At 37.7% G+C, this 20,119-nt stretch overlaps 1 protein-coding gene across 1 annotated transcript in view; it reads right to left on the minus strand.

The window, feature by feature from the left end:
* Positions 1-20,119, minus strand: part of LOC106053488 (amine oxidase [flavin-containing] B-like) — a 36,088-nt gene that overhangs the window by 1,773 nt on the left and 14,196 nt on the right. Inside the window, exons 6-15 of the mRNA XM_056012309.1 lie at positions 18,751-18,842; positions 17,058-17,199; positions 15,674-15,737; positions 12,390-12,478; positions 9,169-9,328; positions 6,848-6,944; positions 4,342-4,453; positions 3,308-3,405; positions 1,775-1,886; positions 892-951 (exon numbers count right to left, since the gene is read on the minus strand). Of these exons, the coding sequence (XP_055868284.1) occupies positions 892-951; positions 1,775-1,886; positions 3,308-3,405; positions 4,342-4,453; positions 6,848-6,944; positions 9,169-9,328; positions 12,390-12,478; positions 15,674-15,737; positions 17,058-17,199; positions 18,751-18,842 (1,026 nt within the window). The remainder of the gene's footprint in view (positions 1-891; positions 952-1,774; positions 1,887-3,307; positions 3,406-4,341; positions 4,454-6,847; positions 6,945-9,168; positions 9,329-12,389; positions 12,479-15,673; positions 15,738-17,057; positions 17,200-18,750; positions 18,843-20,119) is intronic.

The raw sequence follows: 20,119 nt of genomic DNA on the forward strand, positions 1-20,119 counted from the left end.
TGTCCAGATTTGTAAGCATGTTGTAAGTATGTTGTGTGTAAGCATGTCCAGATTTGTAAGCATGTTGTAAGTATGTTGTGTGTAAGCATGTCCAGATTTGTAAGCATGTTGTAAGTATGTTGTGTGTAAGCATGTCCAGACTTGTAAGCATGTTGTAAGTATGTTGTGTGTAAGCATGTCCAGACGTGTAAGCATGTTGTAAGTATGTTGTGTGTAAGCATGTCCAGACGTGTAAGCATGTTGTAAGTATATTGTGTGTAAGCATGTCCAGACGTGTAAGCATGTTGTAAGTATGTTGTGTGTAAGCATGTCCAGACGTGTAAGCATGTTGTAAGTATGTTGTGTGTAAGCATGTCCAGATTTGTAAGCATGTTGTAAGTATGTTGTGTGTAAGCATGTCCAGACGTGTAAGCATGTTGTGTGTAAGCATGTCCAGACGTGTAAGCATGTTGTAAGTATGTTGTGTGTAAGCATGTCCAGATTTGTAAGCATGTAAGCATGGGGAGGTGTGCGACTATGCTAAGATGTACAAACCGGCAAGTGATGATTTAGGTTGAAATGTGTAAGCATGGTTGTAAGTAAACAATATACGAGTAAGCTGTCATTGTAAATTATACAAACATTTTATTTATTATATATGTTCAATCATGGCTATTTGTGTAAGAATGAAGGGAGATGTATAGTCATAGAGGACATGTTTAGAGACAAGTGTTTAAGTGACTTGTTTTTCATGTTGAAATTGATAATGTTAAGATAGTGAGATGTAAGATTGAATTCAATCTCGTAGTCTGATGAAATACATAAGCATGTGTAAGCATATTAAGTTAGGTTGTAACTTTTTTTTCCTCCACATTCCCTCCCTTTAATCCACTGACATGAACATCTACTGACCTCATCATTATCTGGGATTTCCACTTCCTCTTCAGAGATTTTGCCTTTAGCATGTAACACCTGCAGGACAGAAAGATATTGTTTGTCATATTAATTGCTAGTTTATCGGCTTATCATTGGTACACTTGTATCGTATAATAAATAAAATCTCTATTCGCGATACAAGAGAAGGTTGTCAGCGATCAGAAGTAAATCCCATTGATTGCTCCTATCACCGATCATCATCTGGTATTTAGTTCTTCATTTGGGAGATGTAGTTAAAAGTGAAGAGGAGGTATAGATTTAATTGTGGGGTTCTTCCCTTAGATAAGCTTTGTTTTTGTTTTTTAAAGGATATTTTATATTTTTTTTTTTCTAAATTGCTTTTGAATAGCACAACTACGCATGTTCAGAGCGCTATGGTCCAGTCTAATTTGTTGACCAGTGGGGGGGGGGGGGAGAGTGGAAGCCTATCTTGGAGAAGATTTCCGTTCTGCCTTTAGGCTCTCATTAAACTCTTCTCGAGTCGGGATTCGGTCGCATAGCGGATTCGCCTACACAGCCACTCATCCCACAAATGAATCAAATTGACTTTAATGATATCAATAACATGACATCCAGAATGTGAAACCTACATGACATCTTGGACATGGCATCTTGGACATGACCAACATAACATCTAAGACATGACATTAATGACAAAACAGCCACAGCATGACTTAACATATAAAATGAAAAACATTAATTTATCAAATCATCAATCAAGATATTGCATGTACAGTATTTTCAAAAAAGAAATTAAAAAAAAGATAAAAGTGTCAGCGATTCCTCTGCCGGATTAACGGAAACCTTGTTTTAAATCTAGAATAATGTGCATCTAAAATACTGACCCATAATGCCCTACCTGTCTAGCTGCCCGCTCCCCGGCTTGTATGGCGCCTTCCATGTAACCTGCCCACTGAGTGGCTGTTTCTGTGCCACCAAAGTACACCCTGTCAACTGGTTGCCTTAAGATACTGTTTAATAAATGAGCAATCACAGATAATGATCAGTAATGGTAGTATGGAGATATTTTGTGTACTTGAGAAAACGCAAAACTTATATTGGGGATGAGTCAATAGCACTGAAAGAGATGGAAGATAGCCTCAACAAGGAGCCGTGTTACGGCAGGCTCCTGCACGGCTCATGCGGTACAGAGGGCTCAGTTGGGCTCGGCCTCGCCTCTAGTCCTGTAACATATTGGTTATATATTTACTTGAACAACTGGAACCACAATATCTAGAGAGTCCAAGATTACAAACAACGCTAGATGCAGAGCCGCCACTACACACTTCTTCTTCTAACACCTCTAGACCACATGAACCTTACGTAACACGCTCAGGCAGAATAGTTAACAAACCCAAGAGACTTGATTTGTGAATTGACTTTTTAGTTGACTAGTTTGTTAGTTATTCTGATAAATAGATTTTCTGAATTAAAGAAGAGAGATGTAACATATTGGTATTATATGTACATTTGCAATCTAGCGCGTCAGAGCAACACCGCTTGCGTTTATGTAATAAATGGAGTTCCTAATATGTCTTCCATCTTAAACACTAGTTTGTTATTTGTGTAATATGAATATTCTACCAGGCCGAGTGCCATGGGATACGAGCCATCAGTAATAGGGGTGTAATAAATGACATCATCTTGAATCCCTCCAAGAAAGAGGTTTCTTTTTTCAGATTGGACTTACGAGCCTAAAGTTTCAAGAGTCTTCGACTTAACAATTGAAAAGAAGAAATCTAGATCTATTTCTTGTCGTGCTTGATATTTTAGTTCTTGTTTTCAAACCCACTCTAGAACTCTTTGTCTTCTTCGTTGCATTTCAATGTTTTATGGAAGGAAAAAAAGATATAGTAGTAAACCTTAATTTGGGTGTCATCAAAAGTGACAACGGGAGAAAAAGAGAAAGAAAAACGAGAAAGAGAGAAAGAAAGAAAAAAGAGAAAAAGAAAGAGAAAGAAAGAAAAAAAGAGCGAGAAAGGAAGAGAGAGAGAAAGAAGCGAAGAAAAAAAGAGAAAAAGAAAGAAAGAGAAAAAAAAGAGAGAAAGAAAGAAAGAGAAAAAAAGAGAAAGAAAAAAATACAATTAGAGACAGTTGGAGGACATTTGTTCCAAAGTGAACGGTACTATCCCTAACATCGTGAAGAGCAGCAGTGGATGACTTAGAGCAGGATTTGAACCCGGGTCCATTGTGACAGCAGTCAGAAGCACCTTTGATACGAGCAGTTAGTCGACGTGATAGAATTGCAGATTCCGTCTATAAACTCTGAACTGACGACCTAAAACGAAAAACCCAATTCTTTCCTCCGAAACATACCTAGACGGTTGGATTAAAAACAGTTTACTTACAGCAATAGCTGTGTATCTTAATAAGGAAGATGGAAGATACCTACGGGCCATAGGTTGTGAGAACTCCTGTGGGTAGGGCCAGAAAATAACACCCTCCTGAGTACTGTTCAGTGGACCAATTCATTTCTTCATAGTGGGTTGGCTGTAGAGAAGAGTTGGTTTCAGTTGTTGATTAGACCAGTGATGCTCAACCTAATTCGCCCTGTGGGCCATTTTAATTTCCGTCACTCTTGTCGCGGGCCACATGAACGAAAAAGTAACGAATTGAAATGGACTTTATTTTTTATTTTAATATTTAATATTTTAATATTTTTAATATTTTATTTGAAACCATTGGATCTGGTACTAACATTAATAAATTGGATATTTGAATTTCTTTTTTTCACGAGCTTTACAAAGATTCATTTTTTTCTTTTGAGTAAATATCCCCATCGATCCTCCAATCTGTAGGCGTAGTTAAACTATCTTTTATTCGCGGCTTAAATCAAGATTGTCAACATATTTGTTTTCTATCTCGGTTTTCATGTTTTTCTTCTTATAACAGACGCATTTTCTTTACAAATCAAATATGTTGGCTTATTATCATGTTCAACAAAAAGTAAAGGTCTGTTAACTTTTTCTGGTAGATTCTAGGCCTACATTTAATAAGCGTACAAATATTAAAGGTCATGGTACCAATTAATTAAAGAAAAATTGAGGGCCCAAACGTAGGTAAAGATACATAAGTCAACATTTTTTTTGGATAGGACATTTTCTACACTTTGTGCCAACATTTCGGCGGGCCGGATGGAACCACGTCGCGGGCCGGATCTGGCCCGCGGGCCGTATTTTGGGCATCACTGGATTAGACCATAACATCCTAAATATGTGAATTCGTACTTTTGACCAAAACCATTTGTAAGTAACACATTTTCATTATTGATAGGGTTGAAGAAACTAATAGTACCTGAGCAGAAAGACAATAATGCTACCATTTTCCAAAATTATCTTTTATAGGTCCTAATGTTTGTTTTGTACATTACAGATTAGAGATTATAGATTACAAAAGTTAAAATTTGTTTTTGGCCAATTAACTTACTGAGAGTGCCAACTTTGAGTCGAAAACTTTGGCCAAATCTGCCAAGATACGCTGCTGTCGCTCTTCTTTGGTCATGAGGATCGCCCTCCTGGCGTTTTCAGCCACAATAAATCTGAATAGACATTGGTTCAAAGGCGATTACATTGTGAAGGGATAAGCCTTGTGCTTGTGTGTTTGTCAATGTGCTTGTGTAATTGTCAATGTGCTTGTGTATCTTTAAAGAGTGAGCGTGTGTGTGAGAAATGTGCTAGAGAGAGAGAGATGTAGAGGATGATCGTGAGAATGCGTGAGAAAAATACAGAAAGAGAGACAGAGAAAGAGACATAAAGAGAAACAGAGATCCAGAAAAGTGAAAATGAAAGAAAGAGAGGAAAGTGTCGTGCGCATCTTGCTTGATATTTTCCTTTCTGCACCATAAGGGAGTGTGAGTTTTGTTCCTAATGTCGCGCTTTGTTGTCATTTCTTCGTTGCCTCTGTGTGGGTTGTGCCAATGGTGGATCTTTGATTGAAGTTTTGGTTCTTTGGTGTTTGTTTCCCCAGTATTGGGGATGCAGGCTTGGGACTCTGCTGGAGTCGAGTCTGAGTTGTAGGCTTGGTATTTTACTATTGCCCATGGCGTTGGAGTTGGGGGCGTTGTGAGCCCTGATCGACTATGACACTGAGATTAAGGTGTGCTATAGTTCCTTTAAATGTAACTTGTACTTGCCTTGTAAATGCTATTGATATTTATTCGTAATGTATGCCTCATCAGATCATTAACCCATTTAACCTTTGTTGGTATATGCACTGTTGTTATTTACTAGTATACGTTAATATTTGGTTTATTCGTTCCTGGATATTTATTGCATAAATTGATTGCTAGACTGTTAGGGGTGCCCAGGCAGACGAGCCAAGGCTAAATTACGACCCCGGCAGAAAGTTAATAAACACTGCTCAGGTGGGGAGCCCGGCGAAGTACATCATACTCTAGATGAGCCTGAAAAACCCTCCTGAGAGCAAGAAAGACGATTGGTGGAGCTGGAGGTGAGAAAAGAGAACATGTTCGTTTCTTTAAAAAAGGCTTTTCCCAGTACTCCACTGAATATTAAAGCCCCACTCTCTACCACACTACTCACAGCCCCTAAAGAACGCATCCTCCCCACACAAATACTCCACTCTTTGCCACCCACTACTCATTAACTCATCTTCCCACCACACACACTCACCTCACCTGCATTCAGCCTCCTCACCATCTAGCTAGTAGTGCTGGGAAATTTAGCTAGTAATGTTAGGCCATCTAGCTAGTAATGTTAGGCCATCTAGCTAGTAATGTTAGGCCATCTAGCTAGTAATGTTGGATCTAGCTAGTAATGTTGGATCTAGCTAGGTATGTTAGGCCATTTAGCTACTAATGTAAGGCTATTTAGCTAGTAATGTTAGGCCATCTAGCTATTAATGTTGGATCTAGCTAGTAATGTTAGGCCATTTAGCTACTAATGTAAGGCTATTTAGCTAGTGATGTTAGGCCATCTAGCTATTAATGTTGGATCTAGCTAGTAATGTTAGGCCATTTAGCTACTAATGTAAGGCTATTTAGCTAGTAATGTTAGGCCCTCTAGCTATTAATGTTGGATCTAGCTAGTAATGTTAGGCCATTTAGCTACTAATGTAAGGCTATTTAGCTAGTAATGTAAGGCTATTTAGCTAGTGATGTTAGGCCATCTAGCTATTAATGTTGGATCTAGCTAGTAATGTTAGGCCATTTAGCTACTAATGTAAGGCTATTTAGCTAGTAATGTTAGGCCCTCTAGCTATTAATGTTGGATCTAGCTAGTAATGTTAGGCCATTTAGCTACTAATGTAAGGCTATTTAGCTAGTAATGTTAGGTCATCTAGCTAGTAATGTTAAGCTATTTAGCTAACAATGTTAATCCATCTAGCTTGTCATCCAATAGTTAGCCATCTTTCTAGTAATATTAGGTCATGATCAGTGCAGTTAACCGTCTATGCTACAGTACCAGCCAGCATCACAATATGAACTAGAATTTAATTTGATGTACACATCCTTGTACAGCTTCGACTAGTTCCTTATACTTTGTAGACGAAATCTGATTGGTCAACTGAGACTAGTTCCTTATACTTTGTAGACGAAATCTGATTGGTCAACTGAGACTAGTTCCTTATACTTTGTAGACGAAATCTGATTGGTCAACTGAGACTAGTTCCTTATACTTTGTAGACGAAATCTGATTGGTCAACTGAGACTAGTTCCTTATACTTTGTAGACGAAATCTGATTGGTCAACTGAGACTAGTTCCTTATACTTTGTAGACGAAATCTGATTGGTCAACTGAGACTAGTTCCTTATACTTTGTAGACGAAATCTGATTGGTCAACTGAGACAGGAGCCAACTACAAATTAATTGTGAAGTTCCGTTGCATGATTTTCAGCGAGAAGTTGCGTGATTTTCAGGAGGCTCCCAAAGTCAGATGTGTAAATGGGAGTTGACAATGAGATAAGACTCACGCTACTAGTGCTGGTGTTGTTCCATCAGGTGCTGAGTTGTCCATTGTGTATGTTATGATGCAGTCTTTGTCGTTTACGTTGGCGGAACCACAGAACCCTGTGAATAGAAGGACAGTCGATATAAGGAGGGCATTAGATATTGGAGGCCATTTGAAATGGGAGGAGGGGGGGGGAATTCGATATGGGAGGACAAAGAGGAGGACATTTGGTTAGTGCAGAGGCGGCCCTATGCCCGGATTATCTCACTGAAAGCTTTAACAGTAATTGTTCTAGGTGCCAGAAAAGCTTTAATAAAAGGCGTAGACCATAGACTTATATATTATACTAGACTGGAAACCGGAAACAAATTCTTTTCCGCGATTGATCGATTCACAGACCTATATATATAGATTTTTTAGGTACGTAACTCTTTTTCAAACTGTAAGGGAAGTCTTAGAAAAGTAATGATCTTTAGTTTTCAAAGTTTAAAAATAATGCAAAATCATTTTCTCGGATTTTCTTTTCACGTTAATATATGAAACAAAGCCATTTCCTGCTAGTCTAGTTTCCATTGAGATAATGTTTCAAAAATCCTAGATCGAAATAATTCATGTCTGTAGATTTTAATGATCTTATGTACATTTAAATAGATTGATTACCTAGATCTTAAAATTGCAAAATAATAATTATGAGACGAGAGCACTCTTATTTTTGATGTTTAATTACTAGATCTAGATCTAAAAATTAAATTATATGTTACATAGGTTAGGGTTGAAAAAAAAACAACAAATAACTCTACTTCTTATAACTACTTTACAAAACAACGCCTTGTTTCAACGTTTTAAAAAAATGTTCATATTTTTTGTAGTGTTAAAAAATCTTCATGTCCAGTCTAGATATAGTATATAGGCCTTATAAGTCTACGGCGTAGACATAGACATAAATAAATATAGACTGGAAAAATGTAATAACTTCATGTAGCTTGAAAACATTTATATCTATTGTTGTCGGATTTCCGAATTGTGAAAAGTTGTATTGTATTCGGATTTCCAAATTATGAAAAATTACATGATCTTCATTCTTAGAGATTCAACAAAACTACACTGCCTCCTTATTTACAATATATATAGGTGTGTGGCTGAAATAGATATGAATACTTAACTTTTATACTGCTCATAAATGCTGTATAATAAAGTAAACAAAATTGCAAGTCACAAATTTTCGTTTCATAAAACTCTTTAATTGGCCAGTCTATATTTATTTATGTCTATGGCGTAGACTGTTTTCGAAAACTAACTAAAAACTAACCAGAAACAATGGATCAATGTTGATATGAAAAAGACAACAACACTGTTAGTTGTAAGATATAGAGCTAACACTATTTTTCTTTAACTTTAGTGTCCTTAGCATTGCCTCTGTTCTTTTTGTTTCTCTAACTATCTCCCTAGTTTCTACTGTTCATTTTCTAAAAGCTTGTCTTTAGTTTCTGTGTTTGTATCATTCAAAACACTTTTTACTATACTTGATCACTTTCACTTCTTGTTTTACAAAGCTTATATCAAGTCACTCTGTCTGTCTGTCTGGTAAAAAGTTTGTGCAAGTTATTTCTCCCACACCCAATCTCGGATGATACTCGGATCAAACTTAAACTTTGCACAATTATTTCTTTTATCTAACAACACAAGAATCAATAAAGAACCAATAAAGGAAAATTAATCAATTGGTTTATTAAGTTTTTGTAACTAATTATTTTGCTTGTTATCCCGAACAAGGGAAAGAAATGGTTCTTGACTGAAGTGGTGGTATAAGCTGAATTTGTTCCTTTATATAGGTCGCCGCTCTAAATTGAAGCAAACAATAATAAATATACAATCTTCTCTAGTCATAAGTACTTTGCCAGCAAAGTGGTTAGCATGTCGGCTCGATGAAGCGTGTGACGATTTCGAATTCAGGTTGTTACACACATTTCTTTTTTTTTAAAATTGTTTGAAAAACCAGTTACTGTAAAATCGACTCAGATATCTTTTCTTTCTCCCCTTCTTTCTGTGTGTGTGTTTGTCTCTATGTGAATGTCTCTCTCTCTTTGTACTTCTGTACCACTCCCAGCGTCTCTCTCTCTCTCCCTCTCTCTGTATCCATCTCTTTTAGTGTGTCTCATTCTCCCTGTCTCACGGCACGTGTCTCTCTTTTTGCATCTCTTTCTCTCAGTCTCTCTTTATGTACTCAAACGCACTCTCTCTAAAACGCTAGTTAGCTGGGTTGACCATTCTTCTTTTTAACGGCCTAAGGATCAACCAGTCAAAGCAGTTTTGATAGTAAGGAAAACCCCAGAAAAACCTAACCTTTCTCTTTCCAGAATGGAGTGTCATAGTAAGCGAAGGCTTTCATCACGGATCCCATGGGTACTCTCTGGATGAGTTCATTCCTGTGTGCGGGCAGGGGTGGGCTGTAGCTCATCTTGGCTTGAATGGACAACGGAGTGGTCACAATGACTTGATTACACTGGCGACGAGAGGGACTTATTTACACAGAAGTCAATATATAATTGTAGAACAAATAAACATAAGAAACGCAGGGAAATGGATAGATGTATTATTATTATTAGATAAATTATTAGATAGATAAGAGAGATGAAATAGATTAGACAGATCATCATCATCAAACTCCATTTGAGTGAGGGCTTGAGAGGTTCGAATCTTCTCTTGCAAAAGGCACCGAAACAGACAGACACACATATAGACAGAAAGATAGAGACGAAAGCACAAGACAGATCATCATGGCGCTGTGAAAACTGGTGCACAAATTGCAGACGAGAACAGCGCTGGCAGAAGAGAAGCGTGTCAGAAATTAAAATGGCCCACGGGCCGATCTAAGGTTGAACATCACTGCTCACTCATTAAAAGATTTTTTTTTCTAAATATTTTTCACGATTGTCAGACATTGCTTCGACTAGTTTGGTGTGGTTTTATTAAAAAAAAAACGTGTATATATATATATATATATATATATATATATATATATATATATATATATATATATATATATTGTTATAAACCTGACGGTGGCACAGATGTGGCTAGTGGTGTGTGTGTAGTCAGCCGACGGTAAATCGCCCCAGGCCAGCGCTAGACGAGCGGTCAACCGTGACGAGCTACGACGGTCAGCCGAGTCGAGTGTCAACAGGACGGTTCGGGAAGGATCGCCGTCGTGAACAAAGCTCAGGAGCGGCACGAGAGTTGTAGTCATCTGACCACCTAGAAACGTCGAGCGGCGTTCTGTCCGGTTCGAAAAGGCCAGTAGGGATCCTATATAAGAGCGGAGGTGTCGCAGTCAAGACGGTCGAGAAAAGGGGCTCAATACAGCAAGGTTCAGAAAGGAGGTTCACGACAAGAGTTCAGAACACGGTCGACTGCAGCACAGTTCAGCGGTGTGGTTCTGTACGGAGCATTACGACGGTTCAGTGCGGAGTATTATCAAGTACAGTTGAGACGAACGGCGTCTTGATCTTGGTCTGTGATCGAGTCCGACACAACGAGCCTAGTGTGTGAAGTCAGTCCTGAACTGTTGAACCCAGTGCAAGCCCGGAACGAGACGGAGAGGCCAGTGCAAGAGTTGATACGGCGGTACAGTGTTATCGGAGAGATATTTGTACAGTGTACGTGTTGCCAATTGTACAGTATTGGCTGTTATTTATTCAACTATTAAAGTGTTACGTTACTTTGGAGCCCTGAGTTCTTTAAGTTGGTGGTGTATGGTGCAGTTTGCAGAGAGCCTGGATAGTGAGATTCGTAACAATATATATAAAGCTTCCCTTCACTTTCAGACCGTATAATCTATAGGGCAGATGATGTAAATGTCATATTACTATTACAACCATCAACCGCGTTACTTTTCCCCAACTAACTTCAGGTACCCATTAGAGCTGGGTGGACCCAGAGCCTGAGTAAGAGGTGACCTTAAGATCCGGAAATTAAAAATGTCAGTCTTCACCAGGATTCGGTTCGGAACCCAAGCGCTTTACCACTCAGCCACTGCGCCTCTTACGTGAATATAATATCTATCTATATATATAATTCTCTTCATGGCTCAACAGTTTGGACGGACTAGAGTTACCCCACGTAATTTTAGAGGTGAAAAAAAAAGAGCGGGTGGGGGGAGAACAAGTAGTATTTACCCGTCACTAAACAGCAGGGCCGGACTTAACCATTAATGGATTTCGCGGATAATAAGTGAAAATTACGAGCTTGTATTAGAAAATAAATTCGTCTTTGCATTTTATTGATTCTTTAATACGCACAGAATTACTTTTGGAGCCTTGCATGTAGCGAAGTCATACAGTATATTATAAGAATTCGGTTTCCTACATAAATCACGGGTATTGCATAATGCCGTTTTTTTATCGCGCGTAGGATTGGCGTTTTCCATATTGAATGACACCCCAAAAAATGACAATTTTAGTCTATATATTTCATGAGATTTGTATGTTTTTCAAAAGATTTTTATAGTTTCCGGAGATTTCCAGTACTTTTTCGTATATTTTGCAATTTCAGGAGGACGCGGGAAATCTGTTATAAGTTATAAAATTGTTTAATTGAATAATTTATACAGCTAGAATTAACGCGGGTCCTATGAAAGTGCGGGCCCACTGAAGTCGCATAGGCTGCAGTGGCCTAAGGCCAGCCCTGCAAAATAGCGGAGTATGCTACGTCGCCGGTCGACTAGTTTACAATAATTCATGTGATGTAGAAAGTTTATCCAAAACCAATTTCCGAATATCCCCGCTGAATTGATGAGACATCCATGTATTGGAAAGAAGTATTCATGCATTACGACTTCTGGAAAGAATCATTTCAGTTTTACGACTTCTGGAAAGAATCATTCCAGTTTTATGACTTCTGGAAAGAATCATTTCAGTTTTATGACTTCTGGAAAGAAGCATTTCAGTTTTATGACTTCTGGAAAGAATCATTCCAGTTTTATGACTTCTGGAAAGAATCATTTCAGTTTTATGACTTCTGGAAAGAATCATTCCAGTTTTACGACTTCTGGAAAGAATCATTTCAGTTTTACGACTTCTGGAAAGAAGCATTTCAGTTTTACGACTTCTGGAAAGAAGCATTTCAGTTTTATGACTTCTGGAAAGAAGCATTTCAGTTTTACGACTTCTGGAAAGAAGCATTTCAGTTTTACGACTTCTGGAAAGAAGCATTTCAGTTTTATGACTTCTGGAAAGAAGCATTTCAGTTTTATGACATCTGGAAAGAAGCATTTCAGTTTTACGACTTCTGGAAAGAAGCATTTCAGTTTTACGACTTCTGGAAAGAAGCATTTCAGTTTTATGACTTCTGGAAAGAATCATTCCAGTTTTACGACTTCTGGAAAGAAGCATTTCAGTTTTACGACTTCTGGAAAGAAGCATTTCAGTTTTATGACTTCTGGAAAGAAGCATTTCAGTTTTACGACTTCTGGAAAGAAGCATTTCAGTTTTACGACTTCTGGAAAGAAGCATTTCAGTTTTATGACTTCTGGAAGAGAATTAATAATGTTCGTCTTTCTGACTTACCTTGTACTTTAAGCCTGGTAGTGAGGTAACTATGACGTCATTTCCCATCTGGTTGATATGGACAACTGGACTACCCAGAATAATTCTGTCTGATAGATATGTAAAAGAAAGTAAAGAAAAATACTTTGAAATTTTATAAGTTTTACACATACATATTTTCAGGTACACATTGCGAAGTTAACATTGTCACACAAACATTGTCACATAAACATTGTCACGTAAACATTGTCACGTAAACATTGTCACGTAAACATTGTCACGTAAACATTGTCACATAAAGTTTATCACGTAGAAAGCTACTTCACACAGGAGAGACAATCTCCATGCTCCAAGAAGAATTCCTCGATTAGTTTCCGTGTATCGTAGAAATGTCCAATGAGGTTTGAGATAAATCCCTCTAAGAGCCTTTGACTTGGGAAAGGATTTTTATCCCCTGGCCAGAATGAAAAATTGGCTCTTCAACGACCCCTCTGTCTGGAGCCCCTGTCAACTAGATGATCATTTTATCACATCCGTTTGTTCACTGTTCACGGTCCAACAAGCCAATACAGTTGGTTCTCCCATCCCATGCGAGGCCGAAGGCCGTGCCTACGAGGGAACTAACTTCATATTCCTATAATGTACCATTGCGCTCCATGGGGGGGGGGGCATCACCGCCCGCATGGACCTCACTGGGGAACAGTGCGATGGATCGGGTTAGTAAGTCTTTCTTCCATCTTCATCACGTGCAAGTACACTCGCTAGAGCAGACCTGTGGTAGCTCACTGGACGCCCTGTTTGCTCTCGTTCTTAGTCTATCTGCTTCCCCAGTGCAGACGTTTCCACGAAGGTTCCCACGTTGAGGCGACGGAAGATGGAATCCTCCGTTTTCCTTGCATCAACTTTTGAGTTTCTTCTCCGGGAAGCTCTCCAGGGGCTTACATAATCAGGGGATGCCATTGCGTCATCATCTCTTAACATTGCACCTTTTTTTTGTTAGCTCTACTCAATCATTGACTTAGCTCTTCTGTTAGTGGCTCTATTGTTTTAGTTAGTTGAAGTCCATTGTATCATCCTTGACCTTGTTTAGTGTATCACACAAATCTCCAATCCACTTTTTAAAACGTTTCGCACATATTTAATTCTCTATGCTTTGCATGATATTTAACTCTCTATGCTTTACATGATATTTAGCTCTCTATGCTTTACATATTTAGCTCTCTATGCTTTACATGATATTTAACTCATTATGCTTTACATGATATTTAACTCTCTATGCTTTACATGATATTTAACTCTCTATGCTTTACATGATATTTAACTCTCTATGCTTTACATCAGTGATTCCCAAAGTGGTCTATATAGACCCCCAGGGGTCTACGAAGACTTCCAAGGGGTCTACGAAAGTGAAAAAGTAAATTGGGGGTCTATGAGATGTCCATGGGGGTCTATGACTTTAATGTTCACACCCCATTAATGTCACTATTTCAAACACTTATAAATGATTTGTACCTTAGTTATAAATAATCATCAAACTGTTTAAAAGTAAAATAGTTGTATTTAATTTCAATACTTATTTAAATAGTTAATTTGTCTACATGTCAGTAATGTTTAACAAAAAGAAATCTTGATTTTAAAGCGTTGATTATTTATTTCCTTGTTAAATAAGCGATTGTCTTTTGACGACTATAAGAAACCAATTACACTCGAGGATTATTTGAGACGATGCCACCCTGATAAAAAGAGAAAAGTGAGAAAAAAGTTCAGAATAGACTCACAAAATCTTTCTTCAACATCATATAGAAAAGATGGTGGTTTGTGAGCATTTTACAAGATCTCTTTACCTATAGCCAAATACGGAAAACACTGTAGATAAAACATTGATTTTACCTGTCCTTGAAGTAGTTTTAAAAACTGTTTTACACAAACCTTCATCTGATATTATGAAACGAATTTCTTTAAGTAACACTACAGTTCAAGGGCACATCGGTGGGTTGAGCATCAAAGCTGCAAACTACCTAATGGTCTTCAGCTCCATAGTTTTCCCCAGGGCTGACCCACGAAACCTTTCCCATGTTTAGGTGTATAGCTGCAAAGCAGCAGAGGTTTGAATTCTATTTGCCTTCTGCAAGGTGGGCTGCAAGCCAAGGCTAATGAGTCCCTCCTGCTCGAAGCTTACTGGTTTAGACGCCAGTAACTCAACTTTGCCTCTTCTCCTGTTAGTGAAAACAGCTCCGCAGGCTCAATATTTGAGCCAAACGTGAAAGATCAAGAAATACACGAGAAAAACTTTGCGAAAACTTTTACAATAATACATAAGGCTAATTTATATTTAATGTTTGAAGGACTACTTCATAGAACAACGAATTCCTATATGAAACAATATCCGCAGAAACGGATGATGAACGTACCAAAAATAAAAAAAAACATTTCCAATGTGCATTGTGATTCCAGCAATACTTAGTAATTGTTATTTTAATAGGTTTAAATTTGAATTATATCTGTAAAAAAAAGATAGATCTCTCTAACTTATGATGTAGCTTTACATTACTTTTCACTCTTTGACTCACTGCAGTTAGAAATTAGTTTTAAAAATTAGTTTGTGAATGTGCAAAAATGCAATATAAGTTAAGCAGGGGGTCTACCGAAAATCAGAAAACATGGCAAGGGGTCTACGAGACAAAAATGTTTGGGAACCACTGCTTTACATGATATTGTTTGAGTTATTTCAGTGTAGAGCTTCTATAAGTAAAGTAAAAGTAAAGTTCCTCTTTCAGACCTTGCCATCTATAGGGCAGATGATTTGAAAGGCATCTGTTTCTTTGGCCAGCACAACGACCAACCGCCTTTACTTTCCCATACTAAAGTCAGGTACCCACTATAGTTGGGTGGACTTAGGGGCGCCCTGAAAATCCGGAGTCCTTGGCGAGCTTTAGGATGACGGTGTAACAGGTGTCCCCCTCGTAAGCGCTGTATAGATCAACTCAGGCGCCATTTCGCATTCACTAGCATAGTGGAAGGTAGCTGGCAGCAGATGGCCTCTGAAAGAGACAGTTGAAGAGCTCCCACAAAGGCTGCGGGACAAACATTTGAGACCCAAAAGAAAGCCTAATTGAAGACAGGCTCAGAAGACGGAAAGAAAACTTAAATAGACCACCGGCGGGTACGGCTTTCTCGGCATTAGGTGCGAAAAAATATGGAGGTCGCAACTGCGTTTGCGTAGTCATACTAAAAACTGCACTCAACCTTGATCTTTAGAATCGAATACATTGTCATTATTTAAAACTAAAATAAAGAAAACTTACCATGGCCGACTTGGTCGCTTAGTCTGTGACATATTTGTTGATTCCCACCGACAAGTTTACACTCCTAAGAAAGAAGCAGACGCTTGACATCCAGAGTTAATATTTAGAAGCATGGAATGAAAAGAAAAGGACACAAAATTCACGAAGTGTCTCAAAAAGTGGACATTGGCGGAATAGTGTCTTATAAGGTGGGCATTAATAGAACAGTGTCTCAAAAGGTGAACATTGACGGAATAGTGTCTAAAAAGGTGGTCATTGTTGGAATCGTGTCTAAAAAGTGGACATTATTCATTCACGGAATAGTGTCTCCAAAAGTGGACATTATCGAAATAGTGTCTCCAAAAGTTGACATTGTCGAAATAGTGTCTCCAAAAGTGGACATTGTCGAAATAGTGCCTCCAAAAGTGAACATTGTCGAAATAGTATCTCCGAAAGTGGACATTGTCGGAAATAGTTTCTATAAATTTGACATTGGGGAAAAAGTGTCTAAAAAATTGGAAATTGGCGGAATAGTGTCTTAAAATTTGGTTGAAAGTAAAATACCCCTTTCAGACCTTTAGTTCTAAAGAGCTGATAATATAAAGGTCATCTGTTTCTGTGACCACAATTAACAAGGATATCATGTGGCCAGCACAACGGCCAATAACCTTTACTTTTCCCCAACTAATGTCAGGCACCCAGTCTTCATCAGTATTCAAACCCAAGACCTCTTGTTCGGAATCCAAGCGCTTATCACTCAACCACCGCGCCTCCTACTACGGAGAATTATTTTTATTATTTAAGGACAAATAATTTCACTTTTTTAAAATTTTATCATTAAGAGGAACTCCTTGTTTTTTTTTTCTTTCCATAAACAAAATTCCCGGCATGCACTTGAGTTTGGGTCATCGAATGTAATTTCTAAACATATAAAAATGAATTCACCACCAAATTCCAATGTAATAATCGCAATATGACAGACCAATTTTGAATTAAATGCATTTTTAGTGCTCTTCCAGCTTAAAACAGTAATAAAAATGGATATCACTAATAATGTACTACTCAAACCTTGCACTCTCTAGGTCTGATGATACTTCTTTGGCCAACGGTTAACGAGCTGGATGTCATGTAGCCAGCACAACGACCAACCGCCTTTACTTTTCCCAACAAAAGTCAAGTACCAACTAGAGTTGAAATGCCGCCTAAGGGCACCCTTAAAAATCCGAAATTAAAAATCCCAATCTTCATCGAGATTCGAACCCAGGACCCAAGGTTTGGAAGCCAAGCCCTTAACCACTCAGCCACTATGCCCCTAATAAAACCAGTGTTGTTTAAAAATCTCACTCCATATATTTATATAGTTCAATCGAATGCATTTATTAAAGGATGTTAAAAAAGAACCTACTTGAGCGCCGCCTTCTGTAGCATTGATTAAATGTATTCCCCCGACGGTTCTGTAGTGCCATAAGATGTACAGCAGCGACACCTCGTGGGGGCCTATTGTGTTATTTAACCTGACCGAGTCTGAGATGATATATCTGCCAGCTCTGTGAAGATAAACGTGAAACACCCACATTATTTACAAATCTTATATCAACTCACTCTGTTTGTCCGCCTGTCTGTCTGTCTGCCTGTCTGTCTGATAAAAAGTCTGAACACGTTATTTCTCATTCTCGGATCAAGTTGAAACTTTGCGCAATTATTCATTGGCAAAGACAATATATGAATCAATTTTACAAAATTAACCAATTAGTGAAATAATTACAGGTAACTATTTTTTTATACCGACAAGGGAATTAACTCTTCAGTATTCAGGGATTTGGGTCATATTAAGGGTCACAGCCCTATATATATTATATCTAGACTGGAAAACAGAAACAAAATTCTTATCCGCGATTGATCTATTCACAGACCTATATATATATATATTGAAATGTAGGAAAATCGATCTTTCCGGTCTTAAATCTTCAGTTTCCAAGGTTTAGAAATAATGCAATATCCTTTTCTGGGATTTTATTTTGAATGGGCTATTAATCACAGAACTATATATCCACGAAGAATATGAAATAAAGCCATTTCCTGGTAGTTTCCATTTAGAAAAATTTTCGAAAATCCTAGATCGAAATAATTTAAGTATGTTGATTGTAATCATGTACATTTAGATAGATTGATTACTTAGATCTTTCTAGATTATGTATCTAAAATTGCAAAATAATAATTATGAGACGAGAGTAGGCCTACTCTTATTTTCGTTGTTCAATTACTAGATATAGATCTAAACATACAATTAAATTATATGTTACATAGGTTAGGGTTGAAAAAAAGCAACTTTATTTCTTATAACTACTTTTCAAAAGAACGCCTTGTTTCAGTTTTTTGGAAAATTTTCACATTTTTTTGTAGTGTTAAAAGATGTCCATGTCCAGTCTAGACGTACTATATAAAGGTCTGTGTTAAAGGTATCGTCATTTTCAATAATTGTACATGTAAATTCTTCCACACCCATTCTCGGAACAAGCTTAAACTTTCCACAGTTATTTATTGTACCTATAAAAAACATGATTACATAAAAAAACAACACCCAATTATTGAATTAATTTAAGGTAATTAATTATTTTGTTCAATACACCGGATGTACCAAAAAGGTGAATATAGTTTTTCCGCTATGGATGAAAATCTCCAATATTGTTTTAAATCGCATAATAAGTTATGACCAAAAAAAAAAAGCTTATTTCTATCCAAAAAGAACAGCGAAAATAATTTATATTAAATTCAAATTCTAGAAAATAAATTGATAAATTTAGATTTTTTTTCTCTTTTTCTAAAAGTAAAAAAAAAGGAAAAAAGAGTAAAAAGAAGGAAAAAGAATGTATTTTAATAAAACGATTACTATAAACATTCAATTGCCTACAAACGTGCTTACTGCTTAAGGCCGGATTTAAGGTTGTGAGGCTTTGAGGATGCACAGGGCCTCTCTTTCTCTCTCTCGTGGGCAGGGCTCTTAAAAATTATATATATTTTTTTTTAAATCCAGCACTGACAGTGCTATATACGACTTTTAGAGTATGTTATAGTCCAACTAGCCATAACGTATTTACCTGGTCCAAGCATTTTTGTTTATAAATTGTTGAACTGTGATTCGATCCCAGTCTTTCGCGTGCGGAGCCTTCCAAGGTGCGTCAAGCGGAATCTGTTGTGGACATAAAATGAAGACTTTAATTACCACTGTTGCATGTGTGTGTGTATAATGTCACGCTTGACAGCATACAGTAACGACTGACCAGTAGTACGTCAGCAGTCAGGTATTATTAGGTCACACTGCGTGTGCGTGGGAAAATAAAGCAGAACCTTTAGATCATCTTGATTTGCATAAACATAATGTAAGGTCAAGATCGAATTATGGGAAGCTGATAGAATTCCCTACCAGGTACGGAAATATACCAGAAAGATCGATATATGATACAAGGAGTTAGTCTGTTGTTCATCGTTGACAGTCACTAGTCATTAGTCGTTGCTCCTTGTGGATTATTTAGAGTGCTTAGTCATTGTTTGATTATATTGGATCGCCTGCATTTTCTCAGTGAATTATGTCAGCTATAGTATTTTATGTCAGTCATGTTACTGTACGGCGCGGCGGCTGAGCGGTAAAGCGCTTGACTAAAGCGGTTGGTCGTTGTGATGGCCACATGACACACTCGTTAACCGTAGGCCACAGAAACAAATGACCTTTACATCATCTGCCCTACAGACCGCAGGGTCTGAACGGGGAACTTTACTTTACTTTATGTTACTGTACAAGATTTGAGACCCTGTGTCCCGTGTAGACAGAGAACGTAGAGGTAACAGCTAACTTCAATCCACTAGTGACCTAGTCCAAACAGAACACAAAGCGTAGGCCAACACGAATGAGTTGATCAAGACTGGATAGCAAATCAAATACATTTACTGTACTTCGACCTGGTTGCCAAATCGCAAAACGGCCGGTAGTTTTGCGTATTGGCCAGTCAATGTGAAATTATAATGGCCAGTTCGCGAAATGGCCGTAGTATATATAAGATAATTCTAATACTTCCTATTCCAACACAGGCTCCTTAACAAGATTCTTTTCCCCTGCGTGATGGTCATAATCAAAATAAATATAATTTATAAATATTTAACGAACGTTCAGTCGGACGTTACCTACAAATCAACCATACATCCTAATGACTCGGCCACTCGACTATATAAGCTATTACAAAATCTAAATCGATCACCTGCGAACAATGGTTATGCTTGCCCTGGTGTGGCGAAATATGTAGGTCACAGATGTGGCTGCGCACTCACAGGAAGTACTCACTAATCTTTGGACTCGAAGACAAGCCTTATTATAAGCTATTACATCCAACAAGTCTTCTTATTATTTATATAAAAAAAAATATTTTTTAACGCTGAAATTATGCAACAACATTGAAAGTCTTAAAATGTCCT

Source organism: Biomphalaria glabrata, chromosome 15, assembly GCF_947242115.1.
Source record: "Biomphalaria glabrata chromosome 15, xgBioGlab47.1, whole genome shotgun sequence".
In the NCBI taxonomy this organism is placed as follows: domain Eukaryota; kingdom Metazoa; phylum Mollusca; class Gastropoda; family Planorbidae; genus Biomphalaria; species Biomphalaria glabrata.